The sequence below is a fragment of the Elephantulus edwardii genome, unplaced genomic scaffold (genome assembly GCF_000299155.1).
Source record: "Elephantulus edwardii isolate Elephantulus edwardi_28Jun2011 unplaced genomic scaffold, EleEdw1.0 scaffold00002, whole genome shotgun sequence".
NCBI classification, from domain to species: Eukaryota; Metazoa; Chordata; class Mammalia; order Macroscelidea; family Macroscelididae; genus Elephantulus; species Elephantulus edwardii.
The window spans coordinates 41,273,773-41,297,847 of NW_006399752.1; the positions used below are offsets into that span (position 1 = coordinate 41,273,773).

Sequence of the window (24,075 nt, forward strand, 5' to 3'; positions counted from 1 at the left end):
TACACAGGGTCGCTATGAGTCGCAAGCGACTCGACGGCACATAACAACAACAACAATATGTGTGTTAGATGGAAAACAGACAACATAGGGAATAGTAAATGTACCCAGTAGCTAGTAAATGGTGTATATCAGCTGTTTCATGATTAGATCATCTGCTTGGAAAGCAAGAAATAAAAGAAACTAGGAAAAGGAATGAACATTTTCCTTCCTGATTGCTGATGAAGTCACTTGGTTTTGTGTTTGAGTTTTTTGTTTTGTTTTGTTTTTTTGGTTTTTTGTTGTTGTTGTTGTTGTTGTTTTATCTTATTAACAGGATTTATTTATCTTTCCTCAGTCAAACCCTGAGCCAATCACTTTCCCCAGGCTGCCTGGGGAGTTACAGGGAAAGGAACACATAGGGTAGACAAGACATGGGGAGAGAAAAGCAACAAACTGTGGGAGGTGGAGAAGGCTCCTTCACATGGCGAAGAGGATCAGAAAGGCCACCATCAGGCACGAGAGCCCCATGGCCTCTGAGAGGGCAAAGCCCAGAATGGCACAGGAGAAGAGCTTCTGCTTCAGAGAAGGATTCCTGGCGTAACCAACGATGAGGCTCCCAAACAAAGTCCCAGTCCCCAGCTCCAGAGCCAGCCAAAAAATATGGAACGCTTCACAAATTTGCATGTCATCCTTGCTCAGGGGCCATACTAATCTTCTTTGTATCGTTCCAATTTTAGTATATGTGCTGCCGAAGCGAGCACAGTCACTCGGTTTTACAAACTGACATCACCAAGGAATCCTGTGTCCTCGTACCTTCTAATTACTTCAATTGATATGCATGACTTATTAGTATTTTCTATTGTTTTAACTTAGAAGTAGACCTTTGTATTACAAGTTCTTTCAATAACACCGGTAAAGCTCGTATTCGTGAAAAGCACACGAATAGAGGTGCTACAACACCTAATAGAATTGGGTCTCTTTTGGTTCCCTCTTGGGTCCCTTTCCACAAACCTGAGTTGGCGGAAGCAACAGGAAACCTTCCTTGGAACACAGTCCCACCTATAACCCAGCACAGAGCATAAGGTAATAGCGGAAGAAGACCCCATTACACGTGCAGTCTTTATTAGTATCACACAAGGGTCATCTCAGTTCGTCAACTGCTTACCACCAGCCGGCTTTCTTCCTTGGGAGCTAATCTTTCCAGGAGCTCACAAGCAAGCTGATAGCAGAGGATGCTAGACTGACATAAGTTACACTCAATTGCTCTTTCCTCCTTCTGACAGGTGTGGGAGCCCCCCCAGGGGGCTTGGAAGACATTGTTTATAATGGAAATAATGTCCTTGGACAAGCTGTGCTCTAAGCCCATGGTGATTCCATCATCTTGTAACTCCATCTGAAAGACATTCAAAAGAAGGCCAAAAAGGAAAAAAAATAATAGAAGTTTGGTTCTTTTATTCATATTTTACCCAACTGGCATAATACTTGGAGATCATTTTCCCTAGCAGCTAGGTTAAATTATTTAAGGACAAAGCAGGCTTCTAGATCGTGACTAGACAGTGTTTTCTATTAATTCACCTGAAAAGAATCTGAACATAAAATAAAATAGGATTTTTTTAAACCACATGAGATTTCTTTTTTTAAAAAATCATACTGTAAATTCACTGCTTTGTGAGATTTTACACATTTTAAAAATGCTTTTCTTCATCTACTGCTCATTTCTGGGTTCCTTAATGCCATTACTCATGAAATGGAATTAGGTTCGTTGGAGAAATAGTTGGCTGCAGGTCTGGGCTTAGAAAAACGTAAGATGTGCATGGAGGATCTTCTTGTGAAAAATTAAGGAAATAATGGATGATGAGGAAATATCAAAAGATCACAAGTGTAAATGTAAAAATTATCCCATTGGTAACCATAGGGCACTATGAGAATCACGATAAATAATCATAGTAACATTATACTCCATTAAATAAAATAAAAGTTCATGAGGGCATCCTGAATGAGTAGCTGTCGTGAACTGAACTGTGTTCCCTAAAAATATGTGTCGACTTTGCAAGGGGCCATGATTCTCAGCTGCCTGGCAATTATGCAATCATGTCATTGGTGAGCCTCCCCGTAATGTGAATCTAGGTGACCAATCAATGCGAAATAAAGGCGGGAGAATCAAGCAGAGATCTAATGGACTTCAGAACCACCCAGAAGGAATTGCTGAGAGCAGAGTGATCCCCTTGAATTCAAAATGTCTTGTCCTGAAAATCTCCAAGATCCAAGGGAAGACAGATGGTAACTCACAGAGCTCTCCAAGGAGATCCGATGATGCTGAGAGGCCAAAAGGTGTGGAAAAGGAAACAAATGTGAACAGGTAGCATCCTAGACCATGAGAGAGTAAGTTTCTGTTTGTTGGAATCATGTGCTTGTTCTTTTTCCCATACAGCACGACTAGATAGTTAAGACATAATATGGTACGAGAGGACTGGGATGCAGCTGGGGCATGTGCCTAAAATGTGGAAGTGGTTTTGGAATTGGGTAACGGGCAGATGCTGGAGGAACTGTGCTGCTAACCCTACGAGTGCCCTTCTGTTGGTTTAAACCCCCTTCTGTGTGATTTTCAGCCTCAGAGACCTGAGGGAGGGTCAGCTATGAGGAGGTTCAAAGTAGATTCTGAATAGGCAGCGATGAACAGTAAACATTTAAATAGCCTTGAAGAAACTGCTGGTGGAATTCTGGGCATCAAAGGCTATTCTGCTGAGACCTCAGAAGATAAGGAGAGCAGCTCTCACACTGGAGACAGTGCAGAGGACAAGAAGCAGCAACCCAGGAATAAATGGTGGAAGCATCAGAATGAGAAAACCAGACACAAGATGGACAGGAGTCCACACGGAAACAGGAAGCTGAATGCCTTCAGGCGAGAAGGTTCCTGAAGGGGTGAGGTACCTCTGAACACACATCGACAGATCAAGGCTTGCTGGCCCAGAGACAAAGGGAGTTGAGTGTCCATAGGCTAGAACTTTCTGGCAGATTCAAATGCTTCCAGGCCCTTAGCAGTAGAATTAAAGAGCTTCTAGTACTTGCTCAAGCCAAGCTGGGGCAGACCAGCTCAAAAGTCTTAAGAAGTCAAGAAGCCAAGGAACCAGGAGGCACAAGTTGAAGAGACAGAAGTGCAGAAAGCAGATATCCCTTATCTCAAAGGTGGGGCCATGATTTCTCAGGTCTCAAAGGGTGAGACCACAGGCTCCTAGGTTTCAAATGGACAGATCTCCAACTCAGTTCTGGAGTATCTGGCTCATGTGCCCAAATGCCATGGGGCTGGAGATGCTTCCTAGGGCTGGAGATGCTGCCCCCAGCTGAGGGGGGAAGACTACTATGTCCAGGGGCCAGAAGAATAGGGTCTCTTCCAGGGTTTAGGGATGGACATCAATCAGCTGGACTAAGAGAACAGGACCACTCAAAGCTGAGTGGACAGAGCTGTCTCAGTGGGACTAGAAAGTGAAACTGATGCCCAGGGTTAAACATTCCACCCAAAAGGAAAAAAAAATCAGTCATATCCAGACTCTCAAGGATAAGTTCATTTCCAAGATGGTATCAAAGAACAGAGCACAGTTGTTTGGGGCCCATCATCTCTTCTTTCCCTCCAGTTCCTGCCATTTGTAATGAAAATGTCTACTTTGCACCCTTGGAGGCGGACAGTTTGTATTCTAAATTCACAGATGAAGAGGAATTTCACCCCATAAGGAAATCTTGATTTGAAGTTGTTTAAATAAAGACTTTGGGCGATCATAGCATATGGTGAACGTGTTTTACATTGTGGCAAGGACATGATTAAATTGTGTTTCCCAAAAATATGTGTGAACTTGACTGAACTAAGGAGCCAAGGTGGTGAGAGAGATTGAACAATGGGCTGTTAACTGAAAAGTTGTTGTTGTTGTTGTTGTTGTTAAGTGCCATCGAGTCGCAGGCGACTCATAGTGACCCTAGTGAAGGAGAGTCCTCGACGCTTGGGTGCCTTTCATCCTCTCTCCAGGTTCATAGGGTTTCCCGAGGCAAGCTATAACCGAAGTGGATGCCACTCCTCCTTCCACGCTTGTTTTAGTCGGGGAGCTCCACCCCACTCTCTACTGAAAAGTAGGTGGTTCAAATACACCAGCTCATCTGTGAGAGGAAGATGAGGCATTCTGACTCCATGTTGACAGCCTTGGAAGCCCTAAGGGAGTCTTCTCTGTCCTATGCAGCACTGGTGGCCTAGTGGCAAGAAGTTGCACTGCAATTCCAAAGGCACGTGGTTCAAGGCCACAGGCTGCTCCATGGAAGAAGGATGGGCCTTCTCCTCCCATGCTGCCTCTGAAAACCTGCTAGAGGGTTAGGTATGGGCGAGCTCCTACTGATGATACACAACAACATTATGGGATGGAGTCAATTTCCAACAGAAGTTTGATTGGATGGGTGAGGGTTTGATTTGGTCTGATCTTAGCTCAGCCATCCTCAGTGGCTTGACAGTCATATCCTGATGTAATCATCTTCACAGTGTGACTCATGTGACCAGCCAGTGAACTGCAAGGGGATTAGCATGGCTGCAGGTCATAGCCCTAAAACAATGTGAGGGGAGTTTGTTGGAAAACTTTCAACTTATAAAACAGAAAAAGAGAAAGAAGCAAATAGAAACCTGAAGACTTCAGCACCAATAAGAAAGAGGTGCTGGGAGTAGACTGTATCCAGGGTCCCAGTTGTGAGAACTTTCTAGATCCAGGAGTATACCAGTGCCAAGACACCTGGACATCTCCAACCAATGTCAGGCCCATAGATGAAAGGAGATAAGGATCTTCCCTCAGAACTGACAGGAAAAGATAGAACACTTTCCCCTAGAGGAGAAACCCTGAATTTGAACTTCCAGCCTCCTAAATATTGGGAGGATAGATTTCTGCTTGTCAAAGCCATGCACATGCAGTAAAGCATACATGTACTCAAAGGGAAAAGAATTTCCTTCAGGTGAATGTCATCTAGTATAGGTAAAAGAAATTAGAAAATTATCATTTGGTAGCTCTGATAGTAATAATTTATACATGAATCATTCATAAATGCTAAAATTAGTAGAAAAAGTCTGATGAGCAACAGACAATATCCTGGTGGTAAAGATCTCCCACAAGTTACTTATTAATTCTAAGAAGAAAAAAGTTATTCTATGGTAGGAAAACCTGGCCAAAAATTACTTAACCAAGTGACTCAGGTTAGCCAAGTGACAAGAATCAATGAAACAAACTGTCAGCATGTGCCTTCTGGGCTGACATGTTGGCAAGGACACAGCATCATGTCTGTGGCATTCCTGAAAAACTTCACAGCCTAATTCAAGTCATGAGGGAGCTTCAGCTGAAAAACTGAGGCCCATCTACAGAATAATTGGACTATGCTCTTCAAAAATGTCAAGGACATAAGAGGCCAAAAAAAAAAAAGTAAAAGAGACGTAACTGTCACCAGCTTAAAGAGACCAAAGAAGCAGGAACAATCACTGCAATGAGCAAGGCTGCTTTTCACCTTTAAACAAAACCCAGCTTTTCTTTTTGCTATACAAGTAAAATTATTTTTATCAGATCAATCAAAATCAATAATTGGTGTAAGTGAGATAGTATACATGAGTTTGTAACGATGTTCATTTCAGGATTTCGATAACTCTAGCACGGTTATGTAAGAGAATGTATTTTTTAGAAAACACACACTAAAACGCTTAGTGATAAATGTGCATGTGTGAAACACTCAAACAGCTCATAAAAAATTATATGTACACATAAACACACACGTAGAGAAAGAGACGTAAGTGTACCATGCAACATCGAAATAATTTCAAGGAGGAGAATCCAGAGGAGGGGACTTCTTGTAGCAACCTTACAAAATTTTGAAGACCTAATTTTAGATTGCACTCAGTTCAACCTAAAAAGTAGACATGTTCTCCTAACAATGGTATTTTTTTACCTTCTTTTTATAAATTACATTAGAAACCCAATTTACAATTTATAATAAAGTTGGCTCCATCATAATAGAATTGTATATACTTCTTCACGTTTGTTCATCAGATTATATTCAAGTCAATCTTAGTTAAACAAGGATTTTCTAAATTCAAGCCCATTGTCATAAAGCAACATTATTGTAGCTATGCCTACAAATATTTTTCAAATTCTTTAAGACATTTCCAAAGGAGTTTGCAAAATGTTTTAAGGAATGTTGCATCTGTGCAGCAAACGTCCAGATTCCCACCACACAGAAAAGACTCCCTAGCTAACGCTTCCTCCCATTCTTCACTGCAGAACTCACAAAGCTCGGGCTTCAGCTACCTGCTTCAGCAGAAGGTCAAACATGAGGATGAAACAATTGAGATTCATTTCATCGTCTTCACAGTCAAAGTCAATAGTCCTTCCTCCTGGATGTCCAAAATTCTTGAAGGGGCTACGGAATGGGCTACGCATAGGACTCCGAAAGGGGCTCTGGAAAGGGCTCTGGAAAGGGCTCAGCATGTTGTGCTGGCCCCGTCGCCCAGGATCCGAGGCAACACTCACCTGGAAGGAAAATCATCAACACACAAACATGAACTTGCAAAACCTCCAACAGTTATCTAAACATCTGAAGACTCTGGGAAAACTGTTTGCAGCTGTCACAAAGCTTTTTCTACCTTGTGCAAAGTTTCCAAAAACAATGGAGCCTCTCAAAATAAAATAACAGGACACAATACCAGCCAAATTGTCTGTCATGTGAATGAAATATCAACACCCTAAAGAATAAAGCTAAGCTGTATTTGCCATTATATACTCCATCCCATCAAACATTCAAAATTAAACTAAACCCTGTGTATCTCCTAAAAATCTTACCTTAATCTACTAAAAATAAGAACTTACAAAAAGTAAAAAACACAGAATCTCAAGTTGGCATAACTGCTGAATAATAAACTCTGGAGATTACGATTCTAAAACTAACCTGGGAAAATGCAATACAGGTTAAGTCTATTGACTTAACTACTATTCTCTATCTGCACATACACACACACCCCCTCACCCTGTCTCAAGTCCAATCTCAGACCCTAACAGCTTTTCTCTGCCTCATTCTGTGTCCTAAGATGCTGAGGCCTGTGTCTCTCCTGGCTCTCTTGCTAACTGCTTTCTGTTGGGTTCAGTTAAAAAGAGGTACCAGCAGGAGATCTGATGTGGGAGGTGAAATAGGTAGAAAACTCCCTCCACATCCTGCCTGCTTTGATTTTGATGCTTAAATTTTTTGGCAGTATCTCTATCACTTTTCCTAGTTCCCCCAGGTTCTCATTCATTCATTCATTCTCTCTCTCTTTCTCTCTCTCTCTCTCCCCTCTCTCTTCCTCCCCCCCCCCCCCGTATGAAAGGAGCCCTGGTTAAGTGTACATATGTGCTGGTGGTGCTACGGGTTAAGTTCTGGCTGCTAACAAAACACTTCTCTCAACATTTATAACAGAAATCCTGTAAGGCGGCTCTTCTCTGCATTACAGGGTTGCTATGCATCAGAACTTACTTGAGGGCAGTGAGGTTTGGTTTGGTTTGGTTTGGTTTGGTTTGGTTTGGTTTGACTGACTAACCACTCAGCCAGTAACAAACACTCCCAGCAGTTTCTGTGTATGTATCATTTCAGGACTCTGAGGCCCTCACCAGTCCTTATCTGCTCCCTTAACCTCTCCTATAATTTATAAGCTGAAGTTCTATTAAAATTTAAGCCACGTGAGATAAATTTTGCAGCAGGATTATGACTGACCTATCTGTATATCACTCTCAAATAGTATTTTCTCTCTTAAGGGACTTCTAGTAACCAGAAAGTATACTGAGAAGCAATTCTAAGGTACAAAGAAAGGATAAGTCACTAAGAAGCAGAATACCTGGGTCCTGATAGAATTTTCTATGGTGAGTCACTTTACTTTCCTGAACCAAAGGTCAAGAAGTTAGTTATCAAACAAAGAGAGTGATTTCTTTTCTTACTATCCCACACAATTCCATGAGCATCAGACATTATTAACTGTTAAAAATATAGCACAGGGTAAAGTGCTACAAAAAGGAATGTGGTGTTGAAAGCATTGGAGGTAAGAAAGAAAATCAATGCTCCGTAGCTGATATCTCTCAGAAGAATGAGAAAATAAGTCAGAATTAGTTAAAAAAAAACCCACTGAATAACCATAACCCTATAATCATGCTACATTCCCCAGCCAATAGACAGCAGATGGGACAGTTGGGGACTTATTATGGTAAATAGCAGAGAAAATTTTACAGAGAAGGACTTGACAATGAGAGGGTCAGAAATGCTTCTTGCCACTCAACAGAGGAGTAAAAACTCCAAATCTTGATCATCATCTGTGGGTATCAGGGCATTTGTTCAAACTGTAAAGTATCTGTCAGAAAAATCAAGGAAATTTAAATACACATGGACCAGACTATGTTGATTTTCTCATCCACAAAAGGACAAAGGGATAAAAAAATGGACTCAGAGTGGTGAATACTAACAGCATCACTCACCGGTACAATCTTTCAATCTTTCCCCATATTCAACACATATGAAAAATTCTATTCTTTCATCCCCCAAAAGAATCAATAGTCCATCAAGTGATTGTTTTAAAAAAAAAATCTTATTATCAGGAACAACAAAATGCAAGAGTACAAAAAACCTTTCCATCAAAGGTGAGTAAAAGTTACTAAGGGAAATTCAAAGGAAAATGACAGCTCCATAACTTACTCATTACAGATTGTACCAAAGCTGTCTTAGATAAGTTCATTTCCCACACTTTGGGCATGACAGGTAGAGCTAGTCCTTGGAAAAAGACATGATGCTGGGAAAAGACAGAGGGTCAGCAAAAGATAGGAAGACCCTCAACTAGGTAGACGGACACAGTGACTGAAACGGAGGGGACTGAGCAGGTTGGAGCCCGTGCAGATGGCGCGGGACAGGGCCGGGTTCTGCTCTGCTGTTCAGAGGGCTGCTGTGAGTCATCGTAGATTTGACGGCATCTAACAACAACAACACTTAGATAAATATTTTCTATTCTTTTATGTGATTGAAAGATTAACAAAAGTTTGGGGAATTAAAAAGTATTTTCAAAGAACCTTCCTAGTTTCAGATCTGGTGAAGTGGACAAGGGTTCTCAAAATCTCTAGTAAGATAAGCATGACAGAAAGAGCAGCGGGGATGATTACCCTTCGAGTTGCAAGGTTCCCTGCCATTTCACTGACTCTTGATTTTCTTTGATTGGCCAGTTCTTTGACTGAATTAACTCCATCAGAAAACATACTTATTAAGAGCTGAAGTGGAACCGTGATGTCCAACTCCGACAATACCTGGAAAAAAAGAGGCATAAGTTCCCCCCCAAACATGAAAAGTTTCAAATTCAATAAAACTACATTTAGGGGTAGGGTATTTGGTATTTTTTTTTTAGTCTGAGTATCAGCACAATTATACTTAATTTTTATGTTAATAAAAGTTATCCGTGAAAATCACAATTATACTTAATTTTTATGTTAATAAAAGTTATCCGTGAAAATCACCATTCCCCATCTCCCACACGCAATAAATTGCAATGCTTTTACTATTCAAAGTGCCTCCTGACACTCTCTTCCTCTCCATACCCACTGTTACTGCCTTGGTTGATAATTTTTCTCTTGGTCCATTGATAAATATGCAAACAGCCATCCTATCCGCAGTGGAAACTTTCTCTGAGCAAATATCTTCATTGATGAGAATATGCCATCTAATCCCTGACCTCTGTGACCATCTCAGGTCTCTTTCTTGGTCCAAACCAAGTCACATTATCTCTAATGAATTCTCTACAAGTAGATGCCTCTATCTTTCAGAGATAATTCATTCCTCTTCTTTGCTTTCTTTGATTTTGTACATAGGTTTTTTTAGAGCAATTATCGCTTTTTATTATGCTTCATTATCTACTACTATAATTTCCCTCCAGAAGCTCTGGTGGCTTAATGGTAAGAAGTTGTGCTGCCAAAGCAAAGGTATGCAGTTTGAATCTACCAACTGCTCTACAGGAGAAAGATGGGCAATCTCCTTCTATGTGATTTATTGCCTTTGAAAACTCATTGGATGGTCAGTCATGGATCGTTTGGGTTTTTTTTTTTATTTCCATTTATTTATTGTTGCACTATTTTCTCCACACCCCCCCAGTTCGATCCTCTTTTTTATTCCCCCCCTTGAAAGTCTGTTTTAATTATCCCATTGCCACAGTGCTTGTCATGGATCGGTTGTAAGTCGTTGGTACACAACAACAATAACAATCCCTTCACTTAGGTTGGGAGGCACTCAAAACTGAGGAGAAGCGGCTGCAAACATCCACTAATAATTGAACATAGAATGTACAAAGTGTGAATGTAGGAAAATTGGAAGTTGTCAGAAATGGGACAGAACAGACAAAGATCAATATCCCGGGCATTATTAAGCTGGAATGGACTGGTATTGACTTTTTAAATCAGAAATATAATTTTAATCATAATATGATTTATTATGCCAGGAATGAGACATTCAAAGGAAATGGTGTTGCATTCATTGTAAAAAAAAAAAAAAATTCAAGATCTATCCTGAAGTCCAATTTTATGAGTTGAAGGTTATTATCTGTATGCATAAAAACAAGATCTGTTAATATAACTATTATTCAAATATACATACCAACTTCTAAAGCTGAAATTTAAGAAATTGATATTTTATAGCTGATGTACATATATGCGTACTTATTTATAATTTGTACTTATGAGTACGGCACTTGTCTGTTAGTTCGCTGTACTGGGGTAAGGTTGCTATAATGCTGGGAGCTATGCTATCAGTATTCAAAATACCAGCAGGGTCACCTGTGATGGACCACACTCAAGTGGAGCTTCCTGACTAAGACAAACTAAGCAAGAAGCCAGATTGGCCATCCACTTCTGAAATAACGTCTTTCAAACCTCTATGAATAATATGGGCACGTTATTAAATAGAGAACTGGAAGTAGAGCCTCTCAAATTGGAAGACACTAAAAAATGAGCCAAAATACTTGAAATATCCATTAATAATTGGGACATGAAATGTAAAAGTATGAGTTAAAGAAAATTGGAAGTTGTAAAAGCGGAAATGGAACAGGTAACAATAGACATTCTAGGCTTTAGTGAGCCTGGACAGACTGATGTTTGCCACTTCTAATCAGACAATCATACTCCCTACTGTGCCAAAAATGAAAAATTGAGAAAGATTAGTGTTGTGCTCATAGTCAAAAAGAACTTTTCAAGATCTATCCTAAAGCCCAATGCTGTGATAGGATACTATCCACAACATACAAAGAAGACCTGCTAATACAACTATTATTCAAATAAATGCACCAACAACTAAATTGTTGTTGTGTACTGTACAGTTGGAACTGACACCCATAGCTGACCCTCTGGTGAGTCTTTAGAGGGAGGTAATCACACAGGAGGAGACTGTCCATCCTTCTCCCACAGAGCAGCTGGTGACCTCAAACTGCGATCCTTCAGAATCGCAGCACAGCTTCTTGCCACTAGGCCACCAGATTTCCCCAAAATGAAATAAAATATTTAAAAACTGAGAATGTCTACCAACTGTTGTACTGTGAAATACACAAAAGAAAGAAAGTACCAATATTTATCCTTTTCATCTCATGTCTCTCCTGCAGTCTCTGATATAGAATCTCACCAAACATGTCTACAATTGAGGAATTAATCCGCTCCAACCAATGTATTTTCCACTCTACTCCCTACACAAAGTAAAAGGGAGGGGTAGTTTAATATCTTACTTTCAGATCAAAGCTGTACCACACTGAGTTCCATCAGCAAAATATGCAAATGGTCACAGCTTTGGCAATGTTGGGAGAAGAAGATGCTATAGCCGTGCTGCTCATCTCCCCAGTGTCTTTGCCTAAAAACACATTTCGTTTTAAATCCTTTCCAACAGACACCGAGATAACATCTAGCCACCTGTAGAAATAATAACTTTTCCTAAGATAAGTAATTATCTTATCTACATCTGTTATGGAGTATCAAAAGTGAAATTTCTGGATTCCAAGGCAATGTTTCGAAATGGACTTTTAGCCTTTACAATTTATGAGAGAAAAAATAGTGTTCCTTATTTTAAAACCCTTAAAAACATCTTCATTTGATAAAGGGAGCTATGGTGTCACCTACAAAGATGCTGTGGCACCACATCCTTCTATGTATTCCCAGAAATGTTAACCTAAAGAAGGTGAGTCTGGTCTCCTGTTCTGCAATTGTCAAATGTCTAGCAGCTGTTCAACTCAATTGAATAAACCTTTATGGGACATCCACTAAACGTGTGGTTTGTACCATGTTGATGCTGACAGAGTAAAATGAAATGAGTTATAAATTAAAAGATAAAGAAACTACAGTCGTGTACTTCAGGTTTGTAATCAGAAGAAAAAATGGACAAAAACTTGATTATCATTTAAGACATAAATAGAGCACAAATTACAAGAAACGGTAGGGTTATTGGTAGCTGTTGTCAGGTGCCATTGAGTTGACTGAAACTCATAGTAACCCAATGAGCAATGGATCTGAACCCTGCCCTATCCTGTGTCATCCTCTTCGTCTCGGATATGCATGAGCCAATCATTACAGTCACTGTGTCACTAGGTCTCCTTGAGAGTCTGCCTCTTATTTGCTGACCCTCCACTGTACCAAGCATTTGTCCTTTTCCAAGCACTAGCCCCTCCTAACAAGATGCCCTACGTATGTGAGACCAAGCTTCCTCAGCCCTGTCTTTAGAGGAGCATCCTGGTTGCCCTTTCTGTAAGACAGACTTGTGTGTTCTTTTGGCAGTCCATGAGATATTCAGTACTGTTCTCCAAAACCCCAATTCAAAGCAGCAGTTCTTCTTATGCCATCCATATTCACTGTCCAACTTGGACATGCACAGAGGGTGGAAAAAATTCACAGCATGGATCAGGTGTCCCTTAGTCTTTAAACTGACTTCGTTGCTCCTTAGTACTTTGGAGAGGGCCTTGACAGCAGATTTTCCCAATGGGATACGTCTTCTGGTTTCTTGACTACGGGTACCTAGGGTGTTGATTGTGGATCCACGCAATATGAAATTGTTGACAACTTCAATCATTTCTCCATCTATCATCATGTTGCCTGTTGGCCTACTGGTGAGGATTTTTGTCTTCTTGATGTTGAGATGTAATCCATGTTGAAGGTTCTGGTCTTGGATATTCTGCAGCAAGCACTTCAAGTCCTCTTCACTTGCTGCAAGCAAGGTGTGTCATCTACATAATGCAGGTTGGTGATGAGTCTTCCCCTTCACCCCTGCAATTCTGATGCCACATTCCTCTTCTTAAAGACTAGCTTCTCAAATGATTTGCTCAGTATACAAACTGATTAGGTATGGAGAAAGATGCATGTCTTTCTCAGTTTTAAACCATGCAGTGCTTTCTTGATCTGTTCTCATGATAGCCTCATGTTCTAGGTATAGGTTTCACAGAAGGACAAGTAAATGTTCTGGGAAGGAATAGTGAATTCTGATGGAAAGATGGGGGATGTAAAATAAGAAAAACTTAATAGAGAAAATAATGTTTGAGTTGGACTTTAAAAGGATAACTTGGACGTTACAAATGGAGAGAGTCCTCAGAGGCGGAATAGCATGAACTACCCTCTATGTCGACAGCTCCCAGTTGGACCAAGCAAAGCCTGTGGAATATGCAAAGATTTATCTGAGTCTCACAAAGATAGTTATTTAGTATTCACTGATAGAAGGAAAGGTATGGACAAAAGCTGCTACAAGTTTAATAATGCTGTTACAGAAATGTGTGCTTTGTTACTTACAACTGTAATGACATGTGTTTTTAAATTTTTATTAATGTGTGTGTGTGTGTGTGTGTGTGTGTGTGTGTGTGTGTGTGCACGCGCGCACGTGTGTGTGTGTACCGTCAAATAGCATCTGACTGGTACAGGAGGAGATTGCTCCTCCTTCTCCTGCAGAGCATCTGGTGGATTCGAACCACGTACCTCTGGAATTGCAGTGCAGCTTCTTGCCACTAAGCCACCAGAGCTCCCTAACGACACATATTTTGGATACAAGCATGTGTAGACCCATGAGATTTTAGTCTACATATGGTTCTTGGCAAATAAATCTATTTCTTGGTATTTTTCAGTAAGTCTCTGTCCCTCTACGCTCAGAAATAAAACTCAAAAACTAAGAGCCACTGCCTAAAACAAATAGATGAACTTTCACTTACATGAAGCCACAGTAAAGCCTGCTCCTGCACAGAGGAGGGGTATCCTGTGAAGCGACAACTAATGAAACCAAACATCTCCTCCATTGAAAAAGGTAGAGGACAGAGCTCGATGTCAAACATTTTGCTGGAAAGCAGAGCAAAGAAAGCAAATGACCAACGGGCATATGTTAATTAGAATCTGCTGTTGAAACCAAAACATGTTTAAGCAATAATCAGAGTCAAGCCATTTTACATTAGTCTATTTTAATCAGACCATTTTAATGCAACAGATAGTTATATCATTGGGAGATATATAGTTAGAGAAGAGAGAGAGATGTTATTTGTCTCACAGTATCTGTGGGACTGGTTCCAGGAACCAGCCTTACGACCCATACAAAAACCTGTGGATGTTCAAGTCTCTTTTATAAAACAGTGCAGTGTTTCCAGATAACCTACGCAAGGTTGGAGGGTCAGCAGGAGCGGGAGAAGGATGGGCAATCTCCTCCATTGCTATTTTACTGACTCTGAAAATCTGCTGGAGGGTCCGTTTTGAGTCTGTTCTGACTCAATAGCATACAACAAGGAATGAAGAGCTTCCTGGGATGTAAAACCAATGTCAGATAAAAAGACAGTTAACAGCTCCATTAAGCTATATTTCACCTGCCAGAATATTCACCTTGAAAATTATTCTAAGAACATCTTCATGTTTCCGCCACCATATCCAATCATAATTGCAACCTAAAATAATCAAGTAAAGTGATGTATCTCTATAGTATTCCGAGGCACCTTGGTGACATAACTGTTAAGAGCTCAGTTGCTGATCAACAAGCCATGGGAGAAGATGTTGTTTCTTAAAGATTAGAGCCTTGGAAATCTGGTGGCGAAGATCTACTCTGTCTTATACAGTCACTCCCTATGAGTTAGAATTGGCTCAATGTCAACAGTAATCCACGAGAATCTTTTCTGAATTGTTCAAAATAATATTCTTATGGTTTGTAATAGCTATCTCATTTTAGGGATTCAAATTTCTTCCTATGTTTTTGTAAAAGGTTTCTAAGATGATATTAAACACTTAGCAAGTGCTTGGTACATAATAAAACACTGTTATAACCACAGTGACTTCATTATACTACTTACCCACCTTAATACTTCCCTGAATTCCTTCAGTTGATTATCTGGGACTTCCGTCCTGATGGCCTCCAGCCACTCGGGCATAATACACTCCCACACAGACTGACTGATGACATTATAGGGAATCAGGCAGAGGATCCTGTTGAGACCTTCCTTCAACTGAGTCACCGTGCTGCAGGACTTGTCCCAGTAGCCACCAACCTGATGAAATTTCCAGAGCCACAGGGGAGAAGAGGACAAGAGACATGGGTTACAATTATCCTCAAGGACTTCCTAAAGGGAATGAGAGCAGCTCATCCACTCTACAATCTGTTAGAGCTGAGATTAAACCAAAGATCTTCGGAGCGAAATATGTCAGGATCCCTGACTACAAGGATCAATCAGCTCCTTTAAAACAATCAACCAAACACAGAGTAGTGGAAAAGGAAAAAACCAAAAATATAAACACAAATTAAAATCCAATATTCATAAAAGATTCATTTTTAACTGCTGCACAAATCATACATAAACCTGCAAATTTTATTCCTTTTTTAAAAATATATTTATTCTTGACAGGATGATCATGCAATTGGAACATTATTATTCCCATCCTTTGACAAGTCTATTACAAGATGTGCAATTTTATTTCTGATTCAGAGGAAAAGAGATTTCCACTACTGCATCTTTTGTACTAAAGATTTTTTATTATAAAAAATAAGATGAGAAAAGAGTGAGGGAGATCCCGCCCTAGATTGCATACTCTTTCACAATTTTTGTCCTAAAAATTCATTAAAACTAGTTGAATTTTTGAGTATAAAAGCTGTCATTTAGTTATTGCTTATAATAGTATATTAACTGTTGCTTTTTTAAAACGGATTGGCAAATGATGTCATACTTGTTTTATTCCTCATTTTCATTGTTAACATTTGTGTATTTTATTTTTAAAATAAAATTTTTATTTTATCCTGGTTTGCTTACAAAGGGCACAGGATAGAAAAGGGTTTCAAATTTCTTCCTATGTTTTTTTAAAAGGTATATAAGATGATATTAAACACTTAGCAAGTGCTTGGTACATAGAAAAACACTGTTATAACCACAGTGACTTCATTATACTACTTACCCACCTTAATACTTCCCTGAATTCCTTCAATTGATTATCTGGGACTTCCGTCCTGATGGCCTCCAGCCACTCAGGCATAATACACTTGATAACAACAAGGAGGGAGGAATACAGTAAGAAACAAAGCGTAATAATAGTCATCATGCTCAGAAGGGTGGAGGGACAGTGCAGGAGAGGAAGACCCCAGATGAGATGACTGATACAGTATCTGGGGCCATAGGAGTGGGTGTGTCAGAACCAGTGAGACTGGCTCAAGACAGGGAAGGGTTCAGAGCTGCTTACATAGGGTTGCAGGCAAGTCAACAGTATATAATATATTATATTGGGTTTTTTTTATTTAAGCCTCTTGTTTAGAGTCAACAAGACCTTAGGGAGGACCTTTGTATTTAAAAGTAAGTTGTTATTATATTTTGGAGGAACATTCTTCTAAGCAGTACAGCACTCTTCTGTCAATATGCTGTACTGAGGTAACCGGGGGTTGCTATGATGCTGAACCTTGTGCCACTGGGATCCCAAATGCCATAAAGGTTACTCATGGTGGACAGTGGTTGGTGGAGCTGTCAGTTTAAGATAGGTTTAAGAGCAGGAGTGGCATCCACTTCCTAAACAACATGCCTCCGGAAACTCTATGGACTTTGGTAAATGTCGATAGTTTTAGAAGGACTTCAGGCCTTTTGTTCATAGGGTGGCAATGAGTAGTGTTTGACTTGAAGGCAATCAACAACAACAGCAACAATTTTCATTTTTAAGATTTGTGTATTTTACTTTTTTAATGAAAGTTATATTTTATACTGCTTTGCTTACAAAGTTCGTATACATTGTTTTTCACAAGTATTAACTTTTTACAAGAGACAAATAGTAAAAACAGCAATTTAGGCTGTGCTTACTAGTCTTCTACTCGATAAAACCTCTATGCTCTTGTTGTTGTTGTGTGTCGCTGGAGTTGGAAGTGACCCGTAGTGGATTTTCAGAGGCAGTTAATCTCATGGGAGAAGATTGCCCATCCTTCTCCCACAGAGCAGCTGGTGGATTCTAACTGCGTGCCTTCGGGATTGCAGCACATCTCCTTGCCACCACGCCACCATAAGCACACAAACAGCAATGCATTGGCTGGTTCTGAGTCCTTACTATGTAATACAAGATTCATTTTAAATGGATCCCTTCTTTATTTTCAACTATTAGGAGGGACCAGTCCTTGGAGAGGGACATCATGCCTGGGAGGGTGGAGGGACAGCGCAGGAGGGGAAGACCCTCTGTGAGGTGGATTGATTCAGTGACTGGGGTAATCGGGATGGGTGTATCGGAGATGGTGCGGTTGCCACAGGACAGAGCAGAGTTTAGGGCTGTTGTACATAGGGTCGCTATGAGTTGCAAGAGACTTGATGGCACATAACAACAACAACAACAACATTACATCTATGATTGTAGACTATTTCAAAGAATCAAATCAACCTTATCTTAACCTTCAAAATTTCTTTGGTGTAATTGTTGTTATTGTTATGTGCCATCGAGTCATTTGTGACTCATAGCGACCCTATGTACAAGAGCCCTAAACACTGCTCTATCCTGTGCCAACCTCGCTGTCTCAAACACATTCATTCCCACCACTCCGCTCACAGAATCGATCCATCTCATCGAGGGTCTTCCTCTCCTGTGCCATCCCTCTACTCTCCCAAACATGATGTCTTCTCCAAGGACCAGTCCCTCCTTGCAACATGCCCAAAATATGTCAGACGAAGCTTCAGAATTCTTGACTCCAAAGAGCATTCTGGCTTCACCCTCTCCAGGATGAATCTGTTTGTTTTCTTGGCAGTCCATGGTATATTCAACACTCTTCTCCAGCACTACAACTCAAAGGCATCAATTCTCTTTTTATCATCCCTATTCACTGTCCAACTCTCCGATGCATAGCATGTAATTGCAAAAACTATAGCCTGGATCAGGCGCACCTTAGTCTCCAGCCTGACGTCATTGCACTTCAGTACTCTTGAGAGGTCCCTCACAGCTGACTTTCCCAATGCAGTTCGTCTCCTGATTTCCTGGCTGCTGTTACCAAGAGTGTTGACTGTGGAGCCAAGTAAACTGAAACTGTTAACTATCTCAATCTATTCACCATCCATACTGATGCTGCCACATTAAGGAAGTGATTCTATTCTGAGGATTGTTTTGGGGTTATGGTAGGTGTAGGATACACTCAGAAGAGCAAACACTAATAATGTTGTAATTCTGGGAACCATCACTGCGGAAGTGACTTTGGACACACAAGCCATGTCTTCACAGCTGCTGGAATCAGGTCACACCAATCCTTCACTATTCCAAAAGAAATAGCAATAGAAAATCTGCCAGTAAGTAAAAAATGGCAGGAGATGGGATGTTTCTGTAATGCAATTTTTAAAAAGGAATTTATTTTATGTGAGTCAGTAGGTGGCACTCGAGAAGAAACACCACTGAGTCTTGGAAATCAAAGGAAAAACATTTCTTTAGACAGTGTGTATACTGTTTTATTATTGAATTCTTTTAAAACCATTTTCAAAAGCCCAAATTTCCAACCACAATCAAATGGCTTGAAAAATCATGGTATATTCACACAATGGAATACTACGCAGCACACAGGAGCAATGATTTTGAAAATTACTACCTAACCTGGGAGGGACTGGAGAGCATTATGCTGAGTGAACTAACTCAGTCCCATAAGGACAAATACTGTATAAAACCATGATTGTAGAAATAGGAAGATAACTAGTAAAATGTAAATGAGGATTCAAGCCGAGGAGAGGGTAAGAGCAGGGCAGTGAGGATGTGCAAGGGAGGGCAATCAATTTGATGGGTCGGGGGAGGGAGTGGAGAAAGGAAATGGGAAAGATCCAGTGTGAAAAACAATATAACTTTGTAAAGAAAGATGTATAAAAGAAAAATTTATTGTTTATAAAAAAAGCTGCCTTATAACCTTTTAGAAAGTAAACAGTATATTATAAATAAAAATTAAACTAAGAAAAGAGTTGGAGGTGTCAGCAGCGTGGACTTGTTAGATAAATTGGGAGTCTCTATCCTAGAGTTTGCCAGCATTTGGGTGTGTTGGAGTGGTAAAATATGGCAGGGCCCGGCGGCCTGTTTTTAATTGTTTTTGGTCAAACATTCTTCTAGGTTGTATGCCCCGGTGTGTCTGCTTGCTGTACAGGTAACTTGTGGTTTCTGTGAAGCTGAACACTGTGACACTGATGTGCCAAATGGTATAATGGTTACCCATAGTGGACAGTGTTTGGTGGAGCTCTCTGATTAAAACAAGCTGGGAAACGAGTGGCATCCACTTCTGAAATAGCTTACCTCCGAAAACTCTATGAACCTGGAGAAAGAATGAAAGTCACACAAATGTTGAGGACTTTCGTTCATAGGATCACCATGAGTTGCTTACGACTCAATGGCACTTAACAATAACAACAACAAGGGGAAAGTTATAGACTGCTGCCAAAAACTGATTCTGCGTATCAAACTTGCTAGGACAGGCACATATTTACTGTGCTCAGGAAATAGGAGGTCTTCCCAGGTGCGTATCTGGCACCTGTGTTCCACTGAGAAAGAGGCAGATGATGAGTACTGAGAGACATGTCCTATTAGCCAGATGAAAGGAGCATCTAGACATGAAATCCTGCCATTTATCCTTGGAAAAATACTGGCATATCTTGGAGGTTCCATGGGTTTATTCCAGAATACCACAATAAAGAAAATATTTCAATAAAGCAAGTCACATGACTTTTTTGGTTTTCCCAGTAATATACACATCGTGAATGCTTACAATATTCTATAGGCTCTGGTGGCCCAGTGGTAAGATGCTGTTTTGCAATCCCAAATGCACCCAGTTTGAATCCATCAGTTGCTCCATGGGAGAAGGATGCTATTTACTGCTTCTGAAAATCTTCAGGAAAGTCAGTTCTGACTCGATAACACACAACAACAACATTCTGTTGTTGCTGTTATGTGCCATCGAGTCACCTATGACTCACAGCAACTCTATGTACAATAGCTATAAACTCTGCTCTATCCTGAGCCAGTCACACTGTGTCTAACACATCCACCTCCATTACCCTAGTTACTGTGTCAATCCATCTAATCCTGGTTCTTCCTCTCCTGCGTTGTCCCTCCAGCCTTCCAATATAATGTCCTTCTCCAGGGACTGATCCCTCCTAGACATGTGCCCAAAGTATGTGAGACAGAGCTTCAAAATCCTTGCCTCCAAGGAGCAGCCTAGTTTCAATCTCTCCAGGATAAAACTGTATTTTCTCTTGGCAGTCCACATAGGATACTTTAAAAAGACCCTCAACCAGATGGGTTGACACGGTGACTGTGGCAAGGGGCTTGAGTGTGTCAGAGAGTGTGAGGATGGCATGGGATAGGACAATGTTCAGATCAACTGCCCATAGAGTCACTATGAGTTGTACTCAACTCAACGGCACCTAAAAACAACAACAACTGAGGCTGTGGTACACCTAAAAAGGTCAGCATTTAGAACCTACCACCATTCTGTGGTAGCAAGAAGGGCCATCTTTTTCAATAAGGTTTTAGGGCCTTGAAAACCCAATAGAAGGGTGACGTCCAGAATCAAATCCATGGCAGAGGGTGGTAAGCTATGAAGGGTACAAGTCCATTATGAAATATTCAAACTATTGTGAAATGATCAAAATGAGTCACAGAGACAAGATATCTTATTGGGAAAGTGGTGTCAATATAGGGCTACTCCAAACTTCCAATTTGTTTAAAAAAAAAAAAACACCAAAAAGCAAAAGCAAATCAATAACAAATTTGTTATCTGCAAAGAGCAAGAAAGTGAGCCAAACTAGGATGAAATATGCTTTATGTGAAACCATAGGGGTTATACTCTGCCTAGATGGAAGAGTTCTCACAGATGGAAGACTAGAAAAAGGCTGAGCTTTGGCAACCTCATACAAAGCCTTTCTTCCCCCATCCCCATTCCTTCATAAAAATGTTCTGTAACTCGTGGGTTCGGTGATGCTAAACACAGTGACACTGATGTGCCAAATATGATAATGGTTACCCAGGGTGGACAGTGTTTGGTGGAGCTTCCTGGTTAAAACAAGCTTGGAAGCAGGAGAGGTGTCCACTTCCGAAATGGCTTGCCTCTGGAAACTCTATGAACGGTGCTCAGGCCTTTCCTTCATAGGGTCGCTCTGAGTTGTCTACAACTCAACAGCACCTAAAAACAACTTCACGAATATTCTCTTAAAGTTTTATACATATCTCCTAAATGATCTTGACACCTCTTATCCATCCCAAAGTAACACACAGCTTAAGAAATGGAGCTGGACTGACTACAAGTGAGAAAGTGATTTCTCTTCTACAGAGCAAACAACATCCCACTGGCTGTGTTGATGCTTTTTCAAACGGAGTCCATCTCTCCAAGGTCCAAGCTGCTGGCCTCCACTTACCCTGGCAAACTCCATAGGTTTGGGGAGAAGGCACATCACCATGACATCAAAGCGCACGTCACACACTGTCTTCAGCCACTTGGTGACAAACTGAGGCTTCAACTTTTCCACCAAACTTCCAACTTCATCATCCATCATATACGCCGTGGAATGGAACCACTGGAACACCATGGCCACCAGCCTGGCCAGGCTTTCCGTAGGGGTGTTCTCACTCGGGGTACACAGGCTCACCTGAAAAGAGGCAGATCAGATCCCTGCTTTAGCCTCCAACCGTCTTTACATAATTGCCACATATGCATTTAAAGGCAAAAAAAACCCAAAGGGGCCCGGTTAAGTCCATTTGCAAGAGAAAGTGTTATAAATGATGAAAGGTTGCTTATCATAGAAAAATGTGTTCCTTCATAAAGGAAAATAATGGGTGCAACAACCATTTCCCCTTCAAGATTTCAATTTGCCATGTTTCCTTCTACATAAAGCTGATTGTGTTACACATACTATAAAAATACAGCTTCCTCCACTATCTAGAAAAGTGCTTCTAGAAAGCTTTTCATAAACCAAAAAAGCATAAAGAAAAACAAACAGAAAAGAAAACTGCACTGCAATCCCAGAGGCGTGCAGTTTGAATCCACCAGATGCTCTGCTGGAGCAGGAGGGACAATCTCCTCCTGTACCAGTCAGCTCTGATTTGACGGTACACACACAAATAATAATAATTCCACCAATCACCACAAGTGATGTGGGGGAAAAAATTTTGAGTGTTTCCAGCCCCCAAAATAACCTACCAAATCTTACCGAATAATGCATAAAACCTAAAATAATATCAAAATATATAGTATTCATAGACATGGCTCAAAGTTCAGGCAGCTTGATGCTCAATGGAGTTCCTGGAGAAAGGATTGATGATACCACTCTCACTTCCCAGGGTGCACCCTGCCTCTTTAACAGCTTCCTGCAAAATAAATGCAGGATGCAAATTTTCATTTTTGCCTTTTCTTGTGAAAGTGAAAATCTCCTTTGGGTTTCTTTCAGTCTGTACAAATTGGTACCAAAGGAAGTCTTTCATAAAAGCAAAATGGCTTAACATTAACTTTCAAAAAAGCAAGAAATATCTGTATAGCTAAGTCTACAATGTGCTATTTCACCAGTATTTTTTTTTCTTTTGTTCAGTTCTTAATGACCAGATTTAGCTAGGAATTTTGTATTGGCAATAATTGTGACACTCTGTAAACCCCAAATTCACCATTTACAAATAGGTTTTTTAAGACAACTCATCATTCATTCATGGACTCTGAAATCAACTTTTATTGAGCTCCAAATAGACTCTAGGAATACAAAAATATAAACAAAATGCTATCCCTGCCTTCAAATACCATGTTGCTAGATAATAAGTTTCAGGCATTGAGACACAAGAAATCCACAGTTAAATCTCAGTTTAAAGACTCGTTTTCCGGGAACTATGTGAAAGCTTACAAAAGATGCATCACTCTGGAGGCTTAATCCAAGTCTATAATGGACCAAATCAATGGCTGCTTCACTACAAAACTACTAAAGCCAACTTACTTGGAATTTAAGGACTGTACGCTCTCTACTGACTGAAATAGTCAACAGAAATAACATTTCTTGCCGAAATGGTCAAGCTGGTTAATTTGGCTACAATTTCTGTTTGGTTGTATTCAGACATTGTCATAAAAAAAAAAAAAAAATAAAAGCTCCCCAGAGACTGAACTGTCAAGAAAAATTTCAGGTGGATAAGTGTGGGTATGGGAGTTATCTGTAAGTAATTTCAAAGCCAGACCCTAGGCGCTTGCTCATTTGTTTCCTGCTGAAAGGTGCTTTTCAGCCCTGATGGCACAGAGGATTAAGCAATGGGCTGCTAGTAGGGAAGGTCAGTGGTTCAAACCCAGCAGACACTCCATAGGAGACAGATATGATAGTTTGTCCCTGTAACTACGTACAGCCCTGGAGATCCTGAGGGCCACTTCTACTCGGTCCTATGGGGCAGTTATCAGTTAGAACCGACCTGATGGCTGGAGATTTCATTTGGTTTGGTTTCAGTCCTTGACACAACAGGTTCTAACACTCGCCTACTCATTAGAATTGTTAAAAAAAAAAAATAACAAAAACACCAAACACCAAAACACCCTAGATTCTGGTTTCGTTTATGTGGAGTGGGTTCTTGGGATCTTGGCATTGTTCATTTGTTAAGCTTCCCAGGTAAA

At 40.4% G+C, this 24,075-nt stretch overlaps 1 protein-coding gene across 1 annotated transcript in view; it reads right to left on the reverse strand.

The window, feature by feature from the left end:
• The window catches only part of UNC79 (unc-79 homolog (C. elegans)), a 291,864-nt gene that overhangs the window by 167,955 nt on the left and 99,834 nt on the right, over positions 1-24,075 (reverse strand). The window contains exons 13-18 of the mRNA XM_006879101.1: positions 21,857-22,087; positions 15,327-15,517; positions 14,207-14,330; positions 9,159-9,299; positions 6,297-6,518; positions 1,145-1,372 (exon numbers count right to left, since the gene is read on the reverse strand). Of these exons, the coding sequence (XP_006879163.1) occupies positions 1,145-1,372; positions 6,297-6,518; positions 9,159-9,299; positions 14,207-14,330; positions 15,327-15,517; positions 21,857-22,087 (1,137 nt within the window). The remainder of the gene's footprint in view (positions 1-1,144; positions 1,373-6,296; positions 6,519-9,158; positions 9,300-14,206; positions 14,331-15,326; positions 15,518-21,856; positions 22,088-24,075) is intronic.